General features: G+C 44.9%; 1 protein-coding gene across 1 annotated transcript; it reads right to left on the bottom strand.

The window, feature by feature from the left end:
- Positions 1-1,316: 1,316 nt before the first annotated feature.
- On the bottom strand, positions 1,317-25,852 carry LOC142923479 (uncharacterized). The gene is made up of 3 exons (XM_076064620.1): positions 25,804-25,852; positions 15,470-15,628; positions 1,317-3,631 (listed from the first exon to the last, which is right to left on the bottom strand). The coding sequence occupies exons 1-3, from the start codon at positions 25,850-25,852 to the stop codon at positions 2,397-2,399; spliced, it is 1,443 nt and encodes a 480-aa protein (XP_075920735.1). The 3' UTR covers positions 1,317-2,396.
- Positions 25,853-27,217: the final 1,365 nt, after the last annotated feature.

The following is a 27,217-nucleotide window of genomic DNA, read 5'->3' as shown; positions in this document are numbered from 1 at the left end:
GTACGTTCAAAGAACATCTTGATTGGTTACGCGCTGTCTTTCTTAAAATGCGAGCGGCCCATCTCAAATTCAAGCCGCAGAAGTGTTACCCCCTTCAGAAATCCGTGCGGTATCTCGGTCATATTGTCAGTAAATCGGGCATTGCGATAGATCCCGACAAAACCACGTGTGTTCGGACGTGGCCGACCCCCACGTTGATGATGCAGGTGCAGAGTTTTATTGGTTTTGCGTCTTATTATCGCCGGTTTGTCACTGGGTTCGCTACCTTCGCAAAACCTCTCCACGCCTTGACGGTTATGGGTCAGAGGTTTCATTGGGGGGAGGAGGAAGCCGCATTTGTTGCGCTTCGCAATTCCCCTCCGCTACTCTGACTTTGCCATGCCGTGTGTCCTTGATACTGACGCAACCAACACCAGCATTGGCGCGGTTCTGTCCCAGGTTGTCAACGGGGTGGAGTGTGTTGTTGCATACGGCAGCAGAGTGCTGTCGCCAGCCGAACAGCGTTACTGTGTCACGCGCCGGGAACTATTCAGGTCTCCCGCATTAACGAGTTGATTGCTCTGGACATCCCTGGTTCGGTTCCCGTCACCCCTCGTGGGAATAAATATTTGTTGGTTGGCGTCGAATATTTATCGCGCTGGCCGATGGCCTGGCAGCTATGGATGGGAGCCATCCGGTAGTGCCACCTAGGCACATGCCATGGTACAATGGTGAGCACACAGGACTTGTAATCAATACAGAGGTACTATGTACAGGGGCGGCAAGCAGCTAAAAAATGGTGCACGTTTATTATAAATACGACATTCTCAAATGGTTTCGAAATTAAGTGTCTTATCAGCAGAATCGTGCAGAGTTTCTGCCGAACATACACAGCATTAGTTCCTAACACACTTTGGCAGAGTTGGTGTCACTGCCTGGGAAAGGAACATTAATGGTGATTTTGTGGAAAGTCAGGTGAAATGGGTGGTTGGTCAGACTGACCAGCACCCTGTGCTGTGTGGATCGCTCGTGGTTCTGGCCACCAATCGCCAAGCAAATTGGTTGCAGAGACTTCCACGTGTAGAGTGACTTCAGTTGTGTGCAACCGAGTTGCGCAACTGCTTGCACCGGCTGTGGCCGTGTGCGGAAAGCTAACTCGGGTCAAACCTGGGTTTCGAAGCGCGGTGTAGCGTTAACCATGACACTACCGCTCCACACAATCACACACACGCGAAGATCGACACCAAATACGTGCTCTGTTGCACCGCACAGCAACTCACACGCACACTGCAGTGTCCAATAACAACACAAATGTATTAATCATGACAACCACCTGCTCTGCCACTCAAAGCAATGTCCATCACATGGCCATCAACGCGACACATATAGTTCATCACGGTCACCCGACCAGCAGGAGTCACGTGTGTGAGCAGTCCGTGAATGTCGCCGGGCTATGGTGATGCAGTGGTGTGGGTTGGACAAGGGGCGGATGATGATGTCTGTCGTGGAAATCTGTGGAGCGGCACGGAACAAAAGTGGGACGGGTGGCCCAGTGTGGAGCAGGAGCCGCTCGGCTGGGACGAAGGTGGGGAGGAATCCACTGATCCGGTGGAGGCGTGGGGAGGAGGGCGGGACGCCGCGTGAAGCGCGACTCGTGGGAGTGGTGCCAGGCAGAAGGGGCACCTGGGACTCCGTACGCGGGACCCCGGCCATTGCACCTGGGCTGGGGGGGGATCCGCTGCCCTGCAGGTGGAGCGAGGCCGGGGGGAAGGTGCTCTCGGTCCGGGTGGATGGGACGAATCAATGCGGATGGAGTTGAGGATTCGAGAGGAGGTTTGCGGAGGCGGGGAGGAAGGCGGCTGTTGCGGGACTTGCGGTAACGCTGCCGTGAAGAATAGGGAGCAAAAGACTCGTGTGCCGGGCCCGGTCTGGTATCACGGTGGCGTGGAGGAACCCAGGGCTCTGGTGGAGGTGGAGGCAGGTGGAAAGCAGGGAGCTCCCAATCCTGGGGTTTAGCTTGATTACTCATGGGTGGAGGTGATGGTGCGAGTGGCGGTGGTGGCGATAGTGGCAGTGGAAGCGATGGCAGAAGTGGAGGTTGAGGCAATGGCAGGAGTGAAGGTGGAGTCGATGTCAGCAGTGGGGGTAGAGTTGATATCAGTGGTGGAGGCAATGGCCTGAGTAGAGATGGAGGCGATGGCAGCAGTGGAGTTGAGGATTCGAGAGGAGGTTTGCGGAGGCGGGGAGGAAGGCGGCTGTTGCGGGACTTGCGGTAACGCTGCCGTGAAGAACAGGGAGCAAAAGACTCGTGTGCCGGGCCCGGTCTGGTATCACGGTGGGGTGGAGGAGCCCAGGGCTCTGGTGGAGGTGGAGGCAGGTGGAAAGCAGGGAGCTCCCAATCCTGGGGGTTAGCTTGATTACTCATGGGTGGAGGTGATGGTGCGAGTGGCGGTGGTGGCGATAGTGGCAGTGGAGGCGATGGCAGAAGTGAAGGTTGAGGCAGTGGCAGGAGTGAAGGTGGAGTCGATGTCTGCAGTGGGGGTAGAGTTGATATCAGTGGTGGAGGCAATGGCCTGAGTAGAGATGGAGGCGATGGCAGCAGTGGAGCCGATGGCCCGATTGGAGGTGTAGGCGATGGCAGCAGTGGGGGCGATGTCCTGAGTAGAGATGGAGGCGATGGCCTGAGTAGAGGTAGAGGCGATGGCCTGAGTTGAGGTGGAGACGATGGCATGAGTAGAGGTGGAGGCGATGGCCTGAGTAGAGATGGAGGCGATGGCCTGAGTAGAGGTGGAGGCGATGGCCTGAGTGGAGGTGGAGGCGATGGCCTGAGTTGAGGTGGAGACAATGGCATGAGTGGAGGTAGAGGCGATTGCCTGAGTGGAGGTGGAGGCAATGGCCTGAGTAGAGGTGGAGGCGATGGCCTGAGTGGAGGTGGAGGCGATGGCCTGAGTAGAGGTGGAGGCGATGGCCCGAGTGGAGGTGGAGAAGATGGCCCGAGTGGAGGTGGAGGCGATGGCCTGAGTGGAGGTGGAGGCGATGGAAGCAGTGGAGGTGGAGTTGATATCAGTGGGGGAGGCGATGGCCTGAGTAGAGATGGAGACGATGGCCTGAGTGGAGGTGGGGGCGATGGCCTGAGTAGAGGTGGAGGCGATGGCCTGAGTAGAGGTGGAGGCGATGGCCCGAGTGGAGGTGGAGGCGATGGCCCGAGTGGAGGTGGAGGCGATGGCCCGAGTGGAGGTGGAAGCGATGGAAGCATTGGAGGTGGAGTTGATATCAGTGGGGGAGGCGATGGCCTGAGTAGAGATGGAGGCGATGGCCTGAGTGGAGGTGGAGGCGATGGCAGCGGGGGAGGCGATGGCAGCGGTGGAGGCGATGGCCCGAGTAGAGATGGAGGCAATGGCCCGAGTGGAGGTGGAGGCGATGGCCCCAGTGGGAGCGATGGCCTGAGTGGAGCTGGATTCTTCAGGTGAGGAGCACAGCTCTGCTTGGTGCCGGGGCTGTTTCCCCTCCCCTGCGCCCGCCGCTTTCGTCTCCGCGCCGCGGCCATACGAGCCCAGGGACTCGGTGCTCGGCCGAGACCTCCACCTTTCTTTCTCTGCAGCGCCCGGGAAATCTTCCTCCTTCCGGTCCTCATCCTCATTCTCATCGCTCTCTGCAAAAGTTACGAAAAACATCAACGGCGTCATTAGCTGAATCTCCCTGCTCCGTGTCTGTGAGTGCGTTGTGACCCTGGGGACAGACTTGCGAGTTTGTTTTTTATGTTTTTGAGCCAGGAGGCCAGGATTGGGAAAAACTTGGGCCACTTTTCATCCAGGCAACTGGAGAGCAGCACAGACTAAGTCTTACTTACCAAACATTTAAACTAACAACAGCATACTCTTTGGTATCTTTCGGTAAAATCACGTAGATAGAAAAATAACTAATAAAGTGAAACCTTGGATTGCGAGCATAATTCCTTCTGGAAACGTGCTCTTAATCCAAAGCACTCGTATATCAAAGCGAATTTCCCCCATAAGAAATAATGGAAACTCAGATGATTCGTTCCACAAACCAAAAATACCGTATTCATATAAAAAATATTAATACAAAATACCTTTTTATATTTTTATTATTTAATATAAAGTAATCAAATTTATTAATTACATTTAATCGTGGCTGGTGTGAGGGAGACGAGATAGAGGATGGTTATTGTGTAGGACGACTTTCACTTGCAGTACAGTTACTAAAGAACAGTCACTACACATGGACACAAAATAAAAAAATGCTTTACGCACACACACGTATTCACAACACTACAGTACTGTAGTAAACAGTATACACGTAGTCACAACACTATAGTACTGTAGTAAACAGTATACACGTAGTCACAACACTATAGTACTATAGTAAACAAGATAGGTTCGCACGGATGTTGACTATACGAGTGAGGCACACCGACTGAGACCGAGCATGGGAGACGATTACCCACAATCCCGCAGTATACACGTGGTCACAACACTATAGTACTATAGTAAACAGTATACACGTGGTCACAACACTATAGTACTGTAGTAAACAGTACACACGTGGTCACAACACTATAGTACTGTAGTAAACAGTATACACGTGGTCACAACACTATAGTACTATAGCAAATACAGTATACACGTGGTCACAACACTACAGTACTATAGTAAACAGTATACACGTGGTCACAACACTATAGTACTGTAGTAAACAGTACACACTTGGTCACAACACTATAGTACTGTAGTAAAGAGTATACACGTGGTCACAACACTATAGTACTGTAGTAAACAGTATACACGTGGTCACACTATAGTACTATAGTAAACAGTACACACGTGGTCACAACACTATAGTAAATTTTGATTTAAAGCTTTCGTGACTGCAGTAATTCATATTCTTAGTTTTTTCGGTAAAGTCACGTTGAAGAGAAACAACAAAATAACAAAATATATATAAAACAATAAAAAATTCTCACGACGTTTCGACCATAACTCAAACGGTCATCATCAGGTGTGTCGGTTTGCATAAATTTATTTTTGAAAACGGCATATTTATTTATATATATAAAAATAACGTTTGCGTCACGCGCAACGATGGCAGTTTGCCAGGACTAGTCCATATATTTTTTGAAAAGAGGAGGGGGGAGACGAAATTTGTTTTTATGTATGCTGTCTGAAAGGCACTGTAAGCGTGAACAATCAATCAAGAACTGAAATGATTTATAAAATCTTTCCAATGATTGCTAAGATAGAATCCATCTTCTCGGTTGAAATTGTCTCTGTGTTTGTATATGTGGATAGCCTCATGAACGAATCTCTCATGGAAGCCAGATGGCTTACAAAGAACCTCCGTCTTGGAAAAGTCAATGGCATGTGAGCCTACTGAATTAGAACAATGATCTGCTACGGCCGAGGTGTTGGTCCTACCGTGTTTAAGGTCTGCTTTATGTTCACGAATGCGGTCCGAGATATGGCGTTTGGTTTCTCCAATGTAACTACTACCACAGAGGCAACTTAGTTTGTAGACACCAGGGTATTGTATGTCCGGAATCACATCTTTTACAGACGGAACCAGATCACGGATTTTATGTAATGTGTTGAAACGGACCTGGATCTTGTGTTTATTCAAGATTTTGGAGATCTTTTTTGTGATCCCAGCAATGTAGGGTAAAGTGATGGTTTTGAAAGGCTCCTCAAGAGGGTTCTTCTTCATGGTTTGAGTGATAGCTTTGCGGATTGTATAGTCGGAGTAACCATTAGCCCTAAGAGCTTGGTGTACGTGCTTGAGTTCACTGCTTATGTGTTCCTGGTCGGATATGCATTGGGCTCTATGATACAGAGTCTTGATGAGAGAATTCTTCTGTGATGGATGGTGGTGGGAATCCGGTTTCAGATAAGCATCCGTATGGGTAGCTTTCCTGTAGACAGAGTGGCTCATTGAACCATCAGGTCTCTTTTTAATTAGGACATCCAAAAAAGGTATCTTGCCATCTATTTCGACTTCCATGGTAAATCTGATGGCTGGGTGTATGGAATTGATGTGGTCGAAGAATTTGTCTAGAGCAGGCCGGCCATGTGGCCAGATGACAAAAGTGTCATCCACGTACCTCTTCCATAAGGTTGGGCGCAGAGTGGCAGTCTGGATGGCGTCAGTCTCAAATTTCTCCATGAAAATGTTAGCTATAACTGGAGAAAGGGGGGAGCCCATTGGGGTGCCCTCAGTTTGTTTGTAGAAAGTTCCATTCCAAGTGAAGTATGTATTGGTTAAACAGTGTCTCACCAGGGGGGGTACCTCAGTGTTTAGTCCTTGATGAACCAAGTCTTCAATGATTGCAATGGTGTCAGGTACAGGAACCTTGGTGAATAAGGAAACTACATCAAAACTGACAAGCAGGTCGTCTGGGGACAGGGAAATACCCTTGATTGTTGATACCAGGTGAGTAGAATTTTGTACCGCAGAGGTGGTCTTTCCAGTGAAAGGACGCAGGATTTCAGACAAAAAACGAGCTAGTTTGTAGGTGGGGGAGCTGATAGTAGAGACTATGGGACGAAGAGGTGTATCAACTTTATGTATTTTTGGTAAGCCGTATAATCTTGGTGGCCTGGCAGCAGAAGGTTTCAACGAAAACTGTTTAGATTGATCAATTAATGCGGTTGAATCAGAAATTATTTTGTTGGTTTGTGTGACGAGGCTGTTGGTGGGATCTCTTTTTATTTTTGTATAACTACCATCGTCGAGTAATTCTTTAATTTTGTTGTTGTATTCTATTTTATCCATGATAACAGTAGCATTGCCTTTGTCAGCTGAGAGAACTACAATATCATTCCTCTTTTTTAATTTATATAATTCAAAACGCTCATCTTTGCTGAGGTTGCTAGCTGGCATCTTAGCGTTTTTGAGGGTTGCAGCGATTTCAGATCTTGCTACGTCTGCAGCGATGTGACCCAGGCCCCTGAGAGCAACGTCTACTTGGGCAATTATATCATTAACTGGTATGTGTTTAGGTGTGACTGCAAAGTTTAGACCTTTAGCTAAAACGGATTTCAGACCATCGGAAATAGAACTGTTACTGCGATTAATTACGACTTTATTAACGTCTAACTTTTTGGTGTGTGGGTCCGGTCTTTTGTTTAAGAGGAGGTTAAATTTGGAAATCAGGTTCTCCTTACATTTGGTCGACATAGTAGCAGCTGAAGAGGCAGTCATATTGTCTACATGTTCCCAATCCGATGTGGACATTATTGCCGTCAATGATAAGTGTGATTTGTAGAGTGTCTTGTCTAACTGATCTAGTTCTGTGCGTATAAGTCTGATTTTTTCTGAGATGAGAGCTAAGCTAGTTTTGAAAAGAATTCGTTTCGCATTAGAAGAAGTTACAGCAGCAGAGGTGAGTGTAAATGCGATCGGTATTACCCCAGAGTCGCGGCATCTCTTCAGGAAGGTGAGAGACTCGATCAGCTGAGCTTTCTTATCCCGGAGTTTGTTGAAAGATCTTAAAGTTATGTGAAAACCCTCCCCGTAGAGGCGATTAAATTTTGATTTAAAGCTTTCGTGACTGCAGTAATTCATATTCTTAGTTTTTTCGGTAAAGTCACGTTGAAGAGAAACAACAAAATAACAAAATATATATAAAACAATAAAAAATTCTCACGACGTTTCGACCATAACTCAAACGGTCATCATCAGGTGTGTCGGTTTGCATAAATTTATTTTTGAAAACGGCATATTTATTTATATATATAAAAATAACGTTTGCGTCACGCGCAACGATGGCAGTTTGCCAGGACTAGTCCATATATTTTTTGAAAAGAGGAGGGGGGAGACGAAATTTGTTTTTATGTATGCTGTCTGAAAGGCACTGTAAGCGTGAACAATCAATCAAGAACTGAAATGATTTATCAAATCTTTCCAATGATTGCTAAGATAGAATCCATCTTCTCGGTTGAAATTGTCTCTGTGTTTGTATATGTGGATAGCCTCATGAACGAATCTCTCATGGAAGCCAGATGGCTTACAAAGAACCTCCGTCTTGGAAAAGTCAATGGCATGTGAGCCTACTGAATTAGAACAATGATCTGCTACGGCCGAGGTGTTGGTCCTACCGTGTTTAAGGTCTGCTTTATGTTCACGAATGCGGTCCGAGATATGGCGTTTGGTTTCTCCAATGTAACTACTACCACAGAGGCAACTTAGTTTGTAGACACCAGGGTATTGTATGTCCGGAATCACATCTTTTACAGACGGAACCAGATCACGGATTTTATGTAATGTGTTGAAACGGACCTGGATCTTGTAGTAAACAGTATACACGTGGTCACAACACTATAGTACTGTAGTAAACATTACACACGTGATCACAACACTATAGTACTGTAGTAAACATTACACACGTGGTCACAACACTATAGTACTGTAGCAAACAGTGTACACGTGGTCACAACACTATAGTACTATAGTAAACAGTACACACGTGGTCACACCACTATAGTACTGTAGTAAACAGTATACACGTGGTCACAACATTATAGTACTATAGTAAACAGTATACACGTGGTCACAACACTATAGTACTATAGTAAACAGTATAGATGTGGTCACAACACTATAGTACTATAGTAAACAGTATACACGTGGTCACAACACTATAGTACTGTAGTAAAGAGTATACACGTGGTCCCAACACTATAGTACTATAGTAAACAGTATACACGTGGTCCCAACACTATAGTACTATAGTAAACAGTATACACGTGGTCACAACACTATAGTACTGTAGTAAACAGTATACACGTGGTCCCAACACTATAGTACTATAGTAAACAGTATACACGTGGTCACAACACTATAGTACTATAGTAAACAGTATACACGTGGTCACAACACTATAGTACTATAGTAAACAGTATACACGTGGTCACAACACTATAGTACTGTAGTAAACAGTATACACGTGGTCCCAACACTATACTACTATAGTAAACAGTATACACGTGGTCACAAGACTATAGTACTGTAGTATACAGTATACACGTGGTCACAACACTACAGTACTATAGTAAACAGTATGCACGTGGTCACAACACTATAGTACTGTAGTAAACAGTATAGACGTGGTCACAACACTATAGTACTATAGTAAACAGTATACACATGGTCACAACACTATAGTACTATAGGAAACAGTATACACGTGGTCACAACACTATAGTACTGTAGGAAACAGTATACACGTGGTCCCAACACTATAGTACTATAGTAAACAGTATACACGTGGTCACAACACTATAGTACTGTAGTATACAGTATACACGTGGTCACAACACTACAGTACTATAGTAAACAGTATGCACGTGGTCACAACACTATAGTACTGTAGTAAACAGTATAGACGTGGTAACAACACTATAGTACTATAGTAAACAGTATACACATGGTCACAACACTATAGTACTATAGTAAACAGTATACACGTGGTCACAACACTATAGTACTGTAGTAAACAGTATACACGTGGTCCCAACACTATAGTACTATAGTAAACAGTATACACGTGGTCACAACACTATAGTACTGTAGTATACAGTATACACGTGGTCACAACACTACAGTACTATAGTAAACAGTATGCACGTGGTCACAACACTATAGTACTGTAGTAAACAGTATAGACGTGGTCACAACACTATAGTACTATAGTAAACAGTATACACATGGTCACAACACTATAGTACTATAGTAAACAGTATACACGTGGTCACAACACTATAGTACTGTAGTAAACAGTATACACGTGGTCACAACACTATAGTACTATAGTAAACAGTATACACATGGTCACAACACTATAGTACTATAGGAAACAGTATACACGTGGTCACAACACTATAGTACTGTAGTAAACAGTATACACGTGGTCCCAACACTATAGTAATGTAGTAAACATTACACACGTGGTCACAACACTATAGTACTGTAGTAAACAGTGTACACGTGGTCACAACACTATAGTACTATAGTAAACAGTAAACACGTGGTCACAACACTATAGTACTATAGTAAACAGTATACACGTGGTCACAACACTATAGTACTGTAGTAAACAATATACACGTGGTCACAACACTATAGTACTATAGTAAACAGTATACACGTGGTCACAACACTATAGTACTGTAGTAAACAGTATAGACGTGGTCACAACACTATAGTACTGTAGTAAACAGTATACACGTGGTCACAACACTATAGTACTGTAGTAAACAGTATACACGTGGTCACAACACTATAGTACTGTAGTAAACAGTATACACGTGGTCACAACACTATAGTACTGTAGTAAACAGTATACACGTGGTCACAACACTATAGTACTGTAGTAAACAGTATAAACGTGGTCACACTATAGTACTATAGTAAACAGTATACACGTGGTCACAACACTATAGTACTGTAGTAAACAGTATACACGTGGTCACAACACTATAGTACTGTAGTAAACATTACACACGTGATCACAACACTATAGTACTGTGGTAAACATTACACACGTGGTCACAACACTATAGTACTATAGTAAACAGTATACACGTGGTCACAACACTATAGTACTATAGTAAACAGTATAGACGTGGTCACAACACTATAGTACTATAGTAAACAGTATACACGTGGTCACAACACTATAGTACTGTAGTAAAGAGTATACACGTGGTCCCAACACTATAGTACTATAGTAAACAGTATACACGTGGTCCCAACACTATAGTACTATAGTAAACAGTATACACGTGGTCACAACACTATAGTACTGTAGTAAACAGTATACACGTGGTCCCAACACTATAGTACTATAGTAAACAGTATACACGTGGTCACAACACTATAGTACTATAGTAAACAGTATACACGTGGTCACAACACTATAGTACTATAGTAAACAGTATACACGTGGTCACAACACTATAGTACTGTAGTAAACAGTATACACGTGGTCCCAACACTATACTACTATAGTAAACAGTATACACGTGGTCACAAGACTATAGTACTGTAGTATACAGTATACACGTGGTCACAACACTACAGTACTATAGTAAACAGTATGCACGTGGTCACAACACTATAGTACTGTAGTAAACAGTATAGACGTGGTCACAACACTATAGTACTATAGTAAACAGTATACACATGGTCACAACACTATAGTACTATAGGAAACAGTATACACGTGGTCACAACACTATAGTACTGTAGGAAACAGTATACACGTGGTCCCAACACTATAGTACTATAGTAAACAGTATACACGTGGTCACAACACTATAGTACTGTAGTATACAGTATACACGTGGTCACAACACTACAGTACTATAGTAAACAGTATGCACGTGGTCACAACACTATAGTACTGTAGTAAACAGTATAGACGTGGTAACAACACTATAGTACTATAGTAAACAGTATACACATGGTCACAACACTATAGTACTATAGTAAACAGTATACACGTGGTCACAACACTATAGTACTGTAGTAAACAGTATACACGTGGTCCCAACACTATAGTACTATAGTAAACAGTATACACGTGGTCACAACACTATAGTACTGTAGTATACAGTATACACGTGGTCACAACACTACAGTACTATAGTAAACAGTATGCACGTGGTCACAACACTATAGTACTGTAGTAAACAGTATAGACGTGGTCACAACACTATAGTACTATAGTAAACAGTATACACATGGTCACAACACTATAGTACTATAGTAAACAGTATACACGTGGTCACAACACTATAGTACTGTAGTAAACAGTATACACGTGGTCACAACACTATAGTACTATAGTAAACAGTATACACATGGTCACAACACTATAGTACTATAGGAAACAGTATACACGTGGTCACAACACTATAGTACTGTAGTAAACAGTATACACGTGGTCCCAACACTATAGTAATGTAGTAAACATTACACACGTGGTCACAACACTATAGTACTGTAGTAAACAGTGTACACGTGGTCACAACACTATAGTACTATAGTAAACAGTAAACACGTGGTCACAACACTATAGTACTATAGTAAACAGTATACACGTGGTCACAACACTATAGTACTGTAGTAAACAATATACACGTGGTCACAACACTATAGTACTATAGTAAACAGTATACACGTGGTCACAACACTATAGTACTGTAGTAAACAGTATAGACGTGGTCACAACACTATAGTACTGTAGTAAACAGTATACACGTGGTCACAACACTATAGTACTGTAGTAAACAGTATACACGTGGTCACAACACTATAGTACTGTAGTAAACAGTATACACGTGGTCACAACACTATAGTACTGTAGTAAACAGTATACACGTGGTCACAACACTATAGTACTGTAGTAAACAGTATAAACGTGGTCACACTATAGTACTATAGTAAACAGTATACACGTGGTCACAACACTATAGTACTGTAGTAAACAGTATACACGTGGTCACAACACTATAGTACTGTAGTAAACATTACACACGTGATCACAACACTATAGTACTGTGGTAAACATTACACACGTGGTCACAACACTATAGTACTGTAGCAAACAGTGTACACGTGGTCACAACACTATAGTACTATAGTAAACAGTACACACGTGGTCACACCACTATAGAACTGTAGTAAACAGTATACACGTGGTCACAACATTATAGTACTATAGTAAACAGTATACACATGGTCACAACACTATAGTACTATAGTAAACAGTATAGACGTGGTCACAAAACTATAGTACTATAGTAAACAGTATACACGTGGTCACAACACTATAGTACTGTAGTAAACAGTATACACGTGGTCCCAACACTATAGTACTATAGTAAACAGTATACACGTGGTCACAACACTATAGTACTGTAGTAAACAGTATACACGTGGTCCCAACACTATAGTACTATAGTAAACAGTATACACGTGGTCACAACTCTACAGTACTATAGTAAACAGTATACACTTGGTCTCAACACTATAGTACTGTAGTAAACAGTATACACGTGGTCACAACACTATAGTACCATAGTAAACAGTATACACATGGTCACAACACTATAGTACTATAGGAAACAGTATACACGTGGTCACAACACTATAGTACTGTAGTAAACAGTATACACGTGGTCCCAACACTATAGTACTATAGTAAACAGTATACACGTGGTCACAACACTATAGTACTATAGTAAACAGTATACACGTGGTCACAACACTATAGTACTATAGTAAACAGTATACACGTGGTCACAACACTATAGTACTGTAGTAAACAGTATACACGTGGTCCAACACTATAGTACTATAGTAAACAGTATACACGTGGTCACAACACTATAGTACTGTAGTATACAGTATACACGTGGTCACAACACTACAGTACTATAGTAAACAGTATGCACGTGGTCACAACACTATAGTACTGTAGTAAACAGTATAGACGTGGTCACAACACTATAGTACTATAGTAAACAGTATACACATGGTCACAACACTATAGTACTATAGGAAACAGTATACACGTGGTCACAACACTATAGTACTGTAGTAAACAGTATACACGTGGTCCCAACACTATAGTACTATAGTAAACAGTATACACGTGGTCACAACACTATAGTACTGTAGTATACAGTATACACGTGGTCACAACACTACAGTACTATAGTAAACAGTATGCACGCGGTCACAACACTATAGTACTGTAGTAAACAGTATAGACGTGGTCACAACACTATAGTACTATAGTAAACAGTATACACATGGTCACAACACTATAGTACTATAGTAAACAGTATACACGTGGTCAAAACACTATAGTACTATAGTAAACAGTATACACGTGGTCACAACACTATAGTACTATATTAAACAGTATACACGTGGTCACAACACCATAGTACTGTAGTAAACAGTATACACGTGGTCACAACACAAGCAATCGTCTTCAGGTGAAATAATACAGCAGGCGGACTGCTGAGACAGGAAGAAATGTAGCGAGAGAGCTACTGCAACCAAAGGTTACACTATATACGTTTGTGGTGGGATTTGCAAGTAAATGTAAGATCGCAGAGCAAGCATACCCCGGCTAATCCCTCGGCTACTCCGAGGGGGAGTGGGAGCGGAGGGGCTGCCGTAACGGGCGAGATAGTGGGGGTGAAATTTACAGAGGGTACAAGCTGATAGAAAGAGGATCAAAGTCAGCAAACTTAGAAATGTAATGCAACTCATTGAGTCGGCCAACACAACAAATAATACTTTGCCTGGTTGATCACCGTCCTTCTCTGCTTGTGTGTCTCCCTGTGTGTGGGGAGCGGTGGTGCAGCTGTTAGCGCTACGCTGCGCTATGAACCTGTCGACCCGGGTTCGATTCCCGCTCACGGCCAACACCAGTGACGATTATCTGAACCGGTCCCGGGCCTCCCCTAGGTCGACTCAGCCTCAAATGAGTACCTGGTGCGGTGTGTAAACATCGCCACTAGGGAGACAAAGGCGGTCGGGCGTGGTGCTGGCCACCCACCCCCTCGTGTACTGTCTCGGCCTTCACAGGTGCTCGCTAACAGCACTTGCCCCTACAGTCTGTTCAGGCTATACGGGGGATCTTTGTGTCTCCCTGTCTGTGTTTGGTCTCTCTCTCTCAAATTTAGTTTCACCTGATGACGACTGCTTGAGTTGCAATCGAAACGTCGTATTCTATTATTTTGTTTATTTTTTCTACGTGACTTTACCGAAAGACCATTGAGTAACAACAGTGTTTTTACGAATCACAGCTAAGAGACAAACAACATTATATTTTCTATTAAACATAACATTTTAATAACATGTTAAAAAATACTTTAAATCTCATCACTGCTCCTCATACTCAATCCGTGATCAGTGCCGGATTATCCTCGGAACAAAATAATCATTAGCTGTGGGCCCCGCACTTTCAAGCGCCCCGCGCGAAATGATCTCACCCTATAAATCCCCGTTCAGTGATTCTGTACTTGCTCTATTACTATAGTAAAATTACAATTACTTTACTATGCAAGTTAAAAACTTCGTGCTTTATAATTGTGTTTTTTATTTATTCTGGGCACCTTTATAATATAAGCTACAGGACCCGCACGAGCTTAATCCGGCACTGTCCGGGATACTGTTCCAGTGCCCAACCAGGCTGTTGAAGACACCGTGAGTGGAGTTGAGGGGGATCGGTGGAGGTGTGAAGGGGGCGAGTGATGCCGACGGGCTGCGAGGGGGTCATCCGAGAGGGTGCCCAGTGGGGAGATGAAGCAATGAAATCGCTCCACGTGCAGGTGCTGGGTGGATTACTGCACAGCGGCATCGTGGGAGGTGGCGACGGCTCGTGGAGGTCTCTACCCACTAGTGGATTGACCATGGCTGATGGTGGTGGTGATGATGATGGATGTTGCTCACTCACTTGGCGATGTATGAAACGCCAGAGATGCACGGCGATGTGCAGGGTGTTCAGCAGCACGGTGGAGCTGATGGCCTCCTTGCAGCCGCTGTACAGCTGACCCACAGCGTGGAGCAGAGCAGGGAGCATGCTGTCCACTATGGCCTGGCAGCTGCTGCTCAGCTCACCCATAGCCTGCAGGAGGGCAGGGAGCACGCTGTCCACAATGTCCTCACTGTGGCTACTGAACATCGGTCCCCAGGTGGCGACCCCTGCTGATGCAGAGACGTTCTTCACGAGTCCCGAGTAGTTGATCGTGGTGGTGGTGGTGTTGGAGGCGTTAATGTCCGAACCCCCACGCCGAGATCCTCCGAGGAGCTCCACCATCGGCTGCGTGAGCAGCAGAACCACAGTGAGGACAGCCGTGAAGATCGCCATGGTGGTGGTGGTGGCGAAGGTCTCTGAAGAACTCGAAGTGGAGGAGCAGCGTGGGGTGAGGTGGTTTCCTCTCCAGGTGCCGACTCCACTCTGACCTCTGCCGTGACGTCACCGGGCCATGACGTCACCGTGACGTCAGAGGTTTCCACGGCTCTTACGTCATTATAGCATTTGGAACGTGGCTGTGCAATGGAACATCAACACGTGATGCACTACAACACTGTATTGTTTATAGAATTGTAATACAATACTAATTATTCACATCTGAGACAGAACATCGGCAGAGGAGGGAGCCTCACTCCTCACTTCTCCCAACCAGCTTAAAAGTCGCTACGAATCTTAACAGCGTTCATTGAAGCTCTGTGGATGTGTAGGCCTTACTTTAACATATATTTCTGTGACCAGTCACTAGCAAATCACCCAGTTATTTCAATGCTAAATTCGCCTAGTTATTTCAATGCTAAATTCTCCTGTTTTGATTTGTACTAAGTGCCTCGGTGAATGTGTATGCTCTGACTTCAACGTAACTATTTCTGTAGCAGTTACAAGCGAGTCACTCAGCCATTTCAATGCTAAATTCTATGCTAATCCCATTGTCAAGGGGTGCCTCTGCGGATGTGTATGCCTTAACTTAGCTATTTCAATGCTAAATTCTATGCTAATTCCTTTTAACAATGGGGGCCTCTGCGGATGTGTATGCTTTAACTTTTAACATAGCTATTTCTGTGACCAGTCACAAGCTAATCATTCAGCCATTTCAATGCTAAATTTTATGCTTATTCCTTCGTCAAGGCTCTTTGTTCCTCTCACACAGCTTAAAAGCCGTGATCTGAACGTGGCTCTCTCACTCCAGCGCTGTCCTACCAGACAGTCTCGCCCCCTTCACCTGATGAAGGCCGCTTGTGTTGTGGCCGAAACGTCGTGAGAATATTATTGTGTTATTTTATTTTATAAATTTATTATTTTATTCTCATTCTACGTGACTTTACCGAAAGAACCAAAGAAGATGTAGGTTTTTACTTTAACATAGCCATTTCCGTGACCAGTCACAAGCTAATCCCTCAGCTATTTGCACAAGCTAATCCCTTAGCTATTTCAATGCTAAATTACTAGTTGCCTCTGTGGATGTGTAGGTTTTGACTTTAACATAGCCATTCCTGTGACCAGTCACAAGCTAATCCCTTAGCTATTTCAATGCTAAATTACTAGTTGCCTCTGTGGATGTGTCGGTTTTGACTTTAACATAGCCAATTCCGTGACCAGTCACAAGCTAATCCCTCAGCTATTTATATGTAAACCCCTTTGTCAAGGTGCCTTACTTCTCCCAACCAGCTTAAAAGTCGCTACGAATCTTAACATCGTTAATTGAAGCTCTGTCGTCCCGACAGTACTGTACCTTTCACCTAAAGACGGCCGCTTGCGTTGTGGCCAAAACGTCGTGAGAATTTTATTGTGTTTTTTTATTATTTTATTCTCATTCTACGTGACTTTACCGAAAGAACCAAAGAAAATAAAATAATAAAGATATAAAACAATAAAATTCCCCAAATCAAAATTCATATACTGTTGATTTATTAACTCCATCTCCGCAGTGGACACTGCCGGTTGTGTTCCTTCCTTAGCTCCCATTCCCACGTTAGTCTCGACCACCGGCCGTCATCACTTCAAGTTGTGTGTCCTGCCTCACCCCACCTTTCTAAACTAAAATTACGTCTTCTTAGTTTTTTCGGTAAAGTCACGTTGAAGAGAAACAACAAAATAACAAAATATATATAAAACAATAAAAATTATCACGACGTTTCGACCATAACTCAAACGGTCATCAGGTGTGATGATGACCGTTTGAGTTATGGTCGAAACGTCGTGATAATTTTTATTGTTTTATATATATTTTGTTATTTTGTTGTTTCTCTTCAACGTGACTTTACCGAAAAAACTAAGAATATGAATTACTGCAGTCACGAAAGCTTTAAATCAAAATTTAAAATTACGTCCTTAATTATATGAAGTCATATGAAGTCCAATTGACGTGTCCGTCTTCCAGTATCAGTGTAATTCTTAGGATGTGCATCATCTCTACGCTTCCTTGTGCATTTCTAAACATTGGTTCTATTTTCCGTTTGTGATGCATCTGTTTGAAAAAAACGTTCTGCTTAAGGCATATGGCTCAGTTACGTTTCATTATTAAGTTAAGATAACAATAAGCACTTTGTTCTGCCCTGATACACCTCTCTTAATCATTTTCATCCGTCTTCCCCTTCAACAACCGCCCTACGTGTAGATGCACTTCTGTGTTTTCAAGGCTGTGTCCCTGTTCTTTTTGCGTTCAGTTTGTTATTCCCCCGCACCTCCAGTAAAGCATGGTTGGCTGCGTACGGTGCGAAAGAAGTTCACCATGCAAACATACGCTGCGTTGAAAAATGATTCTACTGACTGCAGACCAATCCTGGACAGATTTCTCAATACGAGTGCAATATCGAGGGTACAGATCAATACCAACTGAACACAGATGCTAATTCATGGACGGGTGGCAACTCTAGCCATGCCCATGCAAACATACACAACATCTTGACCATGAATCGCCTATGTGGCAGATTAAATGTCAAGCATTATACATTGAATTTCGATCTACTTTTGTTCGTTTTGATTTATTTTGGCGCAGTTTCAAGTAAGTATTTTTAATAGAATTATTGTATTGCCATTTACTGTATAATTGTGATAATAGACCAAGCACTGAGACATTGCCCAGGGTTGGTCTACAATCGAAAAGGTGGCAACCCCATAGCACACCCTCATGTGTTCCAGTGTTAACACATCGTATGTTTGTATCTTGAAATTCTTTCGCACCGTACGTAGCCCACCGCTCCCCCCACCACACACGTGCACAGCAGCTCCAGAGAGCGACTTTTGGGTCAGAGGTAGCCGCATTGTACTGGGGCCGTCCATAAATGAGGGGGGGGGGGGTGAGAAATGTGACGTCACATCAAAATGCGCAACTTTAAATAACTATAGACAACACGTTCTACGTAATTAAATAGACTTTTTAATAAATATTTTCTCCTACAACATCAGAGTGCAGCGCCACATTAAATAAGCACCACGATGACAATAGTTTAAAGCGATATGAAGCATGCTTTATTTTGGGGGGGGGCACAGCTTTGTACCGTCATATTTGAGGGGGGGCTCTGACTCTTTGTGACGCCGCGTGACGATGGGAGGGGGGGTCAAAAATCGTCTAAAATCGCGTGACGTCATTTATGGACGGCCCCCACAGCGTGAAATAGCGCAACAAACCGAACCCGCGTACAGCGAGGGAAGCCCTGGCTGGTTTATCATTCATTAATCTCCAGTTCAGTCACAAACGAATCTCTTAGAGCCGAAGGCGCGATTCAGTATCACGTTGGCATGCCGTGTCAACCCGTACGGGGTTACCCCGTATTGGTGTACAGGGAGATTGAGTTCTCAGGTCCATACGGCTTACTAGAGCCGTTTCAAAACGGGCAAAACAATGTTTTGTGTTTCTCCCCTTGTGATGGGATTTTGTAGGATGAACGTTGAGATTTGTAAGGGGCACGGGGTGACCAATAAGGTCTGAATTGGTCTGTAATAAGAGAGGCAATGGTTAGGGGGTGACAGGTGTGCGTTGGCACTGCGTGCCACGTCGCGTTGTCATACAGCTGACACTCCGATGAGCAATGATTCGGCGACGCACGGTGCCAAAGGGGCCGTCCATAAATGACGTCACGCGACTTCTGACGATTTTTGACCCCACCCCCCCATTGTCACACGGCGTCACAAAAAGTCAGACCCCCCCCTCAAATATGACGTCACAAAGCTCTGGCCCCCCTCCCACCAAATAAAACATGCTTCAAATCGCTTTAAACTATTGTCATTGTAGTGCGTATTTAATGTGGCGCTGCACTCTGATGTTGTAGGAGAAAACATTTATTAAAAAGTATATTTAATTAAGTAGAACGTGTCGTCTATATTTACTTAAAGTTGCGCATTTTGATGTGACGTCACATTTCTCACCCCCCCCCCCCTCGTCACACATCGTCACAAATGTCTGATCGCCCCCCCCCCCAGGTGCGTGACGTCATTTATGGACGGCCCCAAAGACGTTCAACATTCGTGCGTATCCGCCGTGATGTGGGGCGAAGTAATATTCTAATCTTATTAATCGCGATGCCTGCAGGATTAGCTTTTTTCTTCTTCGTCTTCCAAAGCAGATTATTAATGAGAATATTGATGGAATTTCCCCCAGTGCATGTTGGCTGGGGAAGGGCTGTTTAAGACCCGGGGTGAACCCGCTCATCTCCACGTATCGGCATGAAATGATAAAATCGCAGATTTTCGGAAGCGCGTTCGTTTCAAGTGGATGCTTGTTGTCAACACCGCCATATTGACAGCACTCGCAATCATCCCATACTCAATTGAAACTCTTCTTAAGTAATTGCTTATTGTGTTTAGTTCCTTGTCCTTATCTCATACCTCCGATTAGCACGGTGGGCTACGTACGGTGCGAAAGAATTTCAAGATACAAACATACGATGTGTTAACACTGGAACACATGAGGGTGTGCTATGGGGTTGCCACCTTTTCGATTGTAGACCAACCCTGGGCAATGTCTCAGTGCTTGGTCTATTATCATAATTATACAGTAAATGACAATACAATAATTGTATAAAAAATACTTACTTGAAACTGCTCCAAAATCAATCAAAACGAACAAAAGTAGATCGGAATTCAATGTAAAATGCTTGACATTTAATCTGCCGCATAGGCGATTCATGGTCAAGATGTTGTGTATGTTTGTATGGGCATGGCTAGAGTTGCCAACCGTCCGAGAAATAGCATCTGTGTTCAGGTCGTATTGATCTGTACCCTCGATATTGCACTCGTATTGAGAAATCTGTCCAGGTTTGGTCTGCTATCAGTAGAATCATTTTTCAACGCAGCGTATGTTTGCATGGTGAACTTCTTTCGCACCGTACGCTGCCAACCATGCTTTAATGGAGGTGCGGGGGAATGACAAACTGAACGCAAAAAGAACAGGGACACAGCCTTGAAAACACAGAAGTGCATTTGCACGTAGGGCGGTTGTTGAAGGGGAAGAGGGATGAAAATGATTGAGAGAGGCGTATCAGGGCAGAGCAAAGTGCTTATTATTATCTTAACTTAATAATGAAACGTAACTGAGCCATATGCCTTAAGCAGAACGTTTTTTTCAAACAGATGCATCACAAACAGAAAATATAACCAATGTTTAGAAATGCACAAGGAAGCGTAGAGATGATGCGCATCCTAAGAACAACACTGATACTGGAAGACGGACACGTCAATTGGACTTCATATGCAAATTAAGGACGTAATTTTAGTTTAGAAAGGTGGGGTGAGGCAGGACACACAACTTGAAGTGATGACGGCCGGTGGTCGAGACTAACGTGTGAATGGGAGCTAAGGAAGGAACACAACCGGCAGTGTCCACTGCGGATATGGAGTGAATAAATCAACAGTATATGAATTTTGATTTGGATAATTTTATTGTTTTATATCTTTATTATTTTATTTTCTTTGGTTCTTTCGGTAAAGTCACGTAGAATGAGAATAAAATAATAAAATGACACGATAAAATTCTCACGACGTTTTGGCCACAACGCAAGCGGCCGTCTTTAGGTGAAAGGTAACTGTCGGGACGACAGAGCTTCAATTAACGATGTTAAGATTCGTAGAGACTTTTAAGCTGGTTGGGATAAGTGAAGCACCTTGACAAAGGGGTTTACATATCAATAGCTGAGGGATTAGCTTGTGACTGGTCACGGAATTGGCTATGTTAAAGTCAAAACCTACACATCCACAGAGGCAACTAGTAATTTAGCATTGAAATAGCTAAGGGATTAACTTGTGACTGGTCACAGGAATGGCTATGTTAAAGTCAAAACCTACACATCCACAGAGGCAACTAGTAATTTAGCATTGAAATAGCTAAGGGATTGGTTTGTGCAAATAGCTGAGGGATTATCTTTATTATTTTATTGTTTCCCTTCTACGTGACTTTACCGAAAGAACCAAGAATATAGTATATGAATTAGATCATTTATTTATTTTGCTAACTTTACAATTAATCGTACATTTTAATTGTACTAGTTTAATGTCTTCAGGTTCAGTTTTTAATTCTCTAGGATAAAACAAGTTATTTTGTCAAAAAGAATGACGTTAATTGGCGCATACATTGAAAGTGCAATTTTAAATGAACCGTGTCAGTCTTCAAATACTGTTCTGGTTATTCCCACCTTGTTGGTGTCCCTATTGTCTCCTGCACCCACTAACAACGGAGTTATTGTTGGGATGGAGAGAAGCACAGCCAGCAGCCAGCCAGGAAACTCGAGACATAGAATATATTAATAGCAGCATGACTTACACTGCTACAGCAGCGAGGTGGTCATGTAACTATTTACATTCTCTGTGTCGCAAACATTAAATGGCAACTAATCTTTCCGTGGTACGCTTGTCCCCACGATTTGAGGACCAATTCCTTAGCGAAGGATTTACTACCAATTGAAGGATGATACAAGTGAAATGTGAAGTGGTAAGATTGATCTTAGATCATTGCAAGCCAATCCCAGATTCTGAGTGCGGAGTGACTCGGCAGGGCCGACGGCGTGAGCCTGGCACCTTGGGAGTTGTCATGGTCAGGGAGCAATGAGGCCGCGTTACCGGTTGTCTTAGTTTTGGGGAATTCTGTGTCCAGAACTCTGGTCCACAGTAACGATGAAACAAACACAATGTAGAAAAAAAGAACAGTTGCAACTCTTGCAGGAAAATGAAAGGTATTTTATTACAAAAAACAAACATCATTTACCATTCACACAAACAGTATAGTATTATAGTAGTTCGAAAATTAGACTGTGGAAAAGTCATATGTAATGATGAAAAATAATTAAAGATAACATTTATCATTATCTTATTGCAATATATGAACGTGTAATGGCAAATTAAAACGATGCGATACAATTTGACACTCCTTTACAGCGATACACTTAATCCAATGAAGTTGAATGTGAACGCTGAAACACGTAAATATTACTGAACATAGCGTGGATAAAAGAAACTGCTCTTTGGTTTTTTCGGTAAAGTCACGTAGAAATAAGAAATAATAAAATACAATTACAGAATAGCATATTCCCTGGCAGTAGCTACGAGCAGATGCCAGGGGCAGCCAGAAGCGTCCAGAATGACGCAGCTGCTCCCAGGGGCTTACATCATCCGCCCAGAATCAAGAGCGTGACTCGTGTCTCAGGCTGCAGTTTATGACAAGTTCACTACAATAGCATTTAGTTCACCCTGCCAATGTGTAAGTATCAAACCATAACATTACGTATATTTTAAAAATAACCATTGTACAGAATTGATAGTTTTTTTATTAATTAAGTTAAATGTAAGGGACATTCGTTGTTTTTGTGTGACTCAGTCTTTCCTGATAAGGCTGATGATGTCATTGTGCTGTGTAAGCGAGAATTTAAGTTTCGGTTTGTATCACCCTTCAACGTGTAGTAATTTCAGTTAAATATAGAAGAGCACATCACTCTGTTTTACATTCATTATGAGTGCTGAGTGAATTCCATGGCAGTAAACTGCTCACAAACTGCAGCCTGAGACACGAGTCACGCTCTTGATTCTGTGCGGATGAGCGAAGCCCCTGGGAGCAGCTGCGTCATTCTGGACGCTTCTGGCTCCCCCTGGCATCTGCTCGTAGCTACTGCCAGGGCTATAAAAGCAGCTCCTGTAGCTGCACTGGCAGAACATCGGCGGAGGAGGGAGCAGCGCTCACAGCTGAAGCGAGCCTCACTGTGAAGCACATCAACAAGCATGGCCCTCAGTGTTTACTTCCCTGCGATGCACGTGATGGAGAGGAGCGTCTGGCCAGGCTGGCCGGTCTGGAACCCCCGCGGTGAAAGTCTCTTCCAGCAGCTGCAGCGAGACATGAGGAGCGAGATCGAGAGGATGGAGAGAATCTTCCGTGGAGTCGATCAGCTCAGCAGCCACACGCGGGCCCCGGGCAGCCACGGAGACGCACTGCTGCAGCAGCCGGCCGTGAGCAGTGGGTTCCAGATTGAAGATCCACAGGAGCAGGGAGGCGGGTTTGTCGCGTCCCTGGACGTGCAGGACTTCTCCCCACAGGACCTGGCCGTGAAGGTGTCTGGAGACAAGCTGGTGGTGGCCGGACGGCGCGAGGTGAAGAGCGGAGAAGTCAGCAGCGGCAGCTACAGCCACAGCTGCCAGGAGTTCCACAGGGAGACGCAGCTGCCCAGGGACGTGGACCCGCAGAGCGTGAGCTGCTGCTTGACTGAAGACGGGAAGCTGAAGTTCAAGGCTCAGCGCCGCGCCCTCCCTGCAGCGGCCGAGAGGGTGGTGGTCATTGAGCAGCCAGCGACAGCGACTCCTGGCACGGCCTCTCAGTCCACTGGCACCACTCACGCGTAGAGTGGCGCCTGGAGCATCCATTCCAGCAGCCTGCTTTATTGATGTTTCAATTGTATGGATATTTAGATAAATCAGTTTCTTCTATCCACGCTATGTTCAGTAATATTTACGTGTTTCAGCGTTTACATTCAACTTCATTGGATTAAGTGTATCGCTGTAAAGGATTGTCAAATTGTATCGCATCGTTTTAATTTGCCATTACACGTTCATATATTGCAATAAGATAATGATAAATGTTATCTTCAAGTATTTTTCATCATTACACATGACTATTTTCCACAGTCTAATTTTAAAAATGCCTTTCAATTTCCGTATTCGTGTACAGGGAAATTGATTTTTCAGGTCCATACGGCTTACTACAGCCGTTTTATAACGGGCAAAACAATGTTTTGTGTTTTCCCCTTGTGATGGGACTTTGTAGGATGAACGTTGAGATTTGTAAGGGGCACGGGGTGACCAATAAGGTCTGAATTGGTCTGTAATAAGAGAGGCAATGGTTAGGGGTTGACAGGTGTAAGTTGGCACTGCGTGCCACGTCGCGTTGTCATACAGCTGGCACTCCGATGAGCAATGATTCAGCGACGCACGGTGCCAAAGGGGCCGTCCATAAATGACGTCACGCGATTTTTGACCCCCCCCCCCATCGTCACGCGGCGTCACAAAAGTCAGACCCCCCCATCAAATATGACGTCACAGAGCTGTGCCCCGCCCCTCCCCAAACATATAAAACATGCTTCAAATCGCTTTAAACTATTGTCATTGTAGTGCGTACTTAATGTGGCACTGCACTCTGATGTTGTAGGAGAAAACATTTATTAAAAAGTCTATTTAATTAAGTAGAACGTGTCGTCTATATTTATTTAAAGTTGCGCATTTTGAGGTGACGTCACATCTCTCAACCCTCCCCCCCCATCGTCACACATCGTCACAAATGTCTGACCCCCCCCGCCCCCCCCTAGGTGCGTGACGTCATTTATGGACGGCCCCAGTGCAATGTGGCTACCTCTGACCCAAAAGTCGCTCTCTGGAGCTGCTGTGCGCGTGTGTGGTGGGGGGAGCGGTGGCGCAGCAGTTAGCGCACTGCGCTACGAACCCCGACTACACGAGTTCGAATCCCGCTCACGGCCAACAAACACCGGCGATGGCGATTATCTGAACCGGTCCTGGGCCCCCCTTCCCCCTAGGTGCGCGGTGTGTAGTAAACATCGCCACTGGGGGAGACAAAGGCGGCCGGGCGTGGTGTTGGCCAACCACCCCGTCGTGTGCCACAGTGCCGATCTTAATCGGTGCTGCCACTCGCTAACAGCACTTGCCCCAACAGTCTGTCACAGGCTACACGGGGGATCTTTGTCTTTGTTGGACTGTGAGCGCTGTGCCCCAGTGTTTTTATGTATTTGGAACGTCGCCGACTGTGTCCACGTTGATCACTTCCCGACGTAACATGGCGGAATTTTCATCCACGTCGTTGACTTCCCCACATAACATGGCTGACTCTGTCTCCACGGTGTTTACTTCCCCACGTAACATGGCTGACTGTCTCCACGGTGTTCGCTTCCCCACGTAACATGGCTGACTGTGCCTCCACAGTGTTGACTTCCCCACGTAACATGGCTGACTGCCTCCAGTGTTCACTTCCCCACGTAACATGGCTGACTACCTCCACAGTGTTCACTTCCCCACGTAACATGGCTGACTGCCTCCACGGTGTTCACTTCCCCACGTAACATGGCTGACTACCTCCACAGTGTTCACTTCCCCACGTAACATGGCTGACTGCCTCCACGGTGTTCACTTCCCCACGTAACATGGCTGACTGCCTCCACAATGTTCACTTCCCCACGTAACATGGCTGACTGCCTCCACAATGTTCACTTCCCCACGTGACATGGCTGACTGCCTCCACGGTGTTCACTTCCCCACGTGACATGGCTGACTGCCTCCACAATGTTCACTTCCCCACGTGACATGGCTGACTGTGCCTCTACGGTGTTCACTTCCCCACGTAACATGGCTGACTGCCTCCACAGTGTTTACTTCCCCACGTAACATGGCTGACTCTGTCTCCACAGTGTTTACTTCCCCACGTAACATGGCTGACTGTGCCTCCACACACTCGCGCGTCCCGCTCCCCTCCTTTTGCTTGTGCCGATCCCGCCTGACAGCCTCCTCGCTTACGGCCTCCACAGGGATGGAGGCGAGGAAAGAGGAGGACGAGGAGGAGATTAAGAAGGAGGACGGCGGGGAGGAGATGGCAGCGCCCGGGGCCCCGAGGAAGAGGGAGCCAGGCGCGGCTCCCCACGGGAACTTCATCAACTAGGCGGCCTTCAACCCCCCGGCTCGACGCGTCGCGCTGCTGCCCCGCGAGCTTCTGAGGCGGCTCCTGCCGGAGTCCGCGCCGCCGTTCCTCGCCCTGGACATGGGCTGCAACAGCGGAGTGAGCGCAACTCCACGTTACCACGGACGGGGCTGAGGACGTCGACCGCTGGGGAAGGTTCTGAAACTCTCGGGACGTTCACTCGAACAAAGCCGTGGCTGTGAGACTCGTCCAGTCCCAGTGTGGTATAGTGTACTAGTCACTATGGTAGTGTACTAGTCACTGTGGTAGTGTGGTAGTGTACTAGTCACTGTGTAGTAGTGTGGTAGTGTACTAGTCACTGTGTGGTAGTGTGGTAGTGTACTAGTCACTATGGTAGTGTACTAGTCACTGTGGTAGTGTGGTAGTGTACTAGTCACTGTGGTAGTGTGGTAGTGTACTAGTCACTGTGGTAGTGTACTAGTCACTGTGGTAGTGTGGTAGTGTACTAGTCACTGTGGTAGTGTGGTAGTGTACTAGTCACTGTGTGGTAGTGT

The sequence above is a fragment of the Petromyzon marinus genome, unplaced genomic scaffold (assembly GCF_048934315.1).
Source record: "Petromyzon marinus isolate PM22_M1 ecotype Great Lakes invasive population unplaced genomic scaffold, UKy_Petmar_22M1.pri1.0 PM_Scaffold_562, whole genome shotgun sequence".
Classification (NCBI taxonomy): Eukaryota; Metazoa; Chordata; class Hyperoartia; order Petromyzontiformes; family Petromyzontidae; genus Petromyzon; species Petromyzon marinus.
Note: the sequence above shows the minus strand (reverse complement) of the source record. Positions and strands in the feature narration are given on the sequence as shown.

Coding starts and splice junctions, on each gene's coding strand:
- LOC142923479 (XM_076064620.1), bottom strand. CDS start 25,852: ATGTTATGTGGGGAAGTCAACGACGTGGATGAAAATTCCGCCATGTTA. Junction 15,629..25,803: donor TGAAAATTCCGCCATGTTAC/GTCGGGAAGTGA, acceptor GCTATGGGTGAG/CTGAGCAGCAGCTGCCAGGC. Junction 3,632..15,469: donor GGCGTTTCATACATCGCCAA/GTGAGTGAGCAA, acceptor TAACTTTTGCAG/AGAGCGATGAGAATGAGGAT.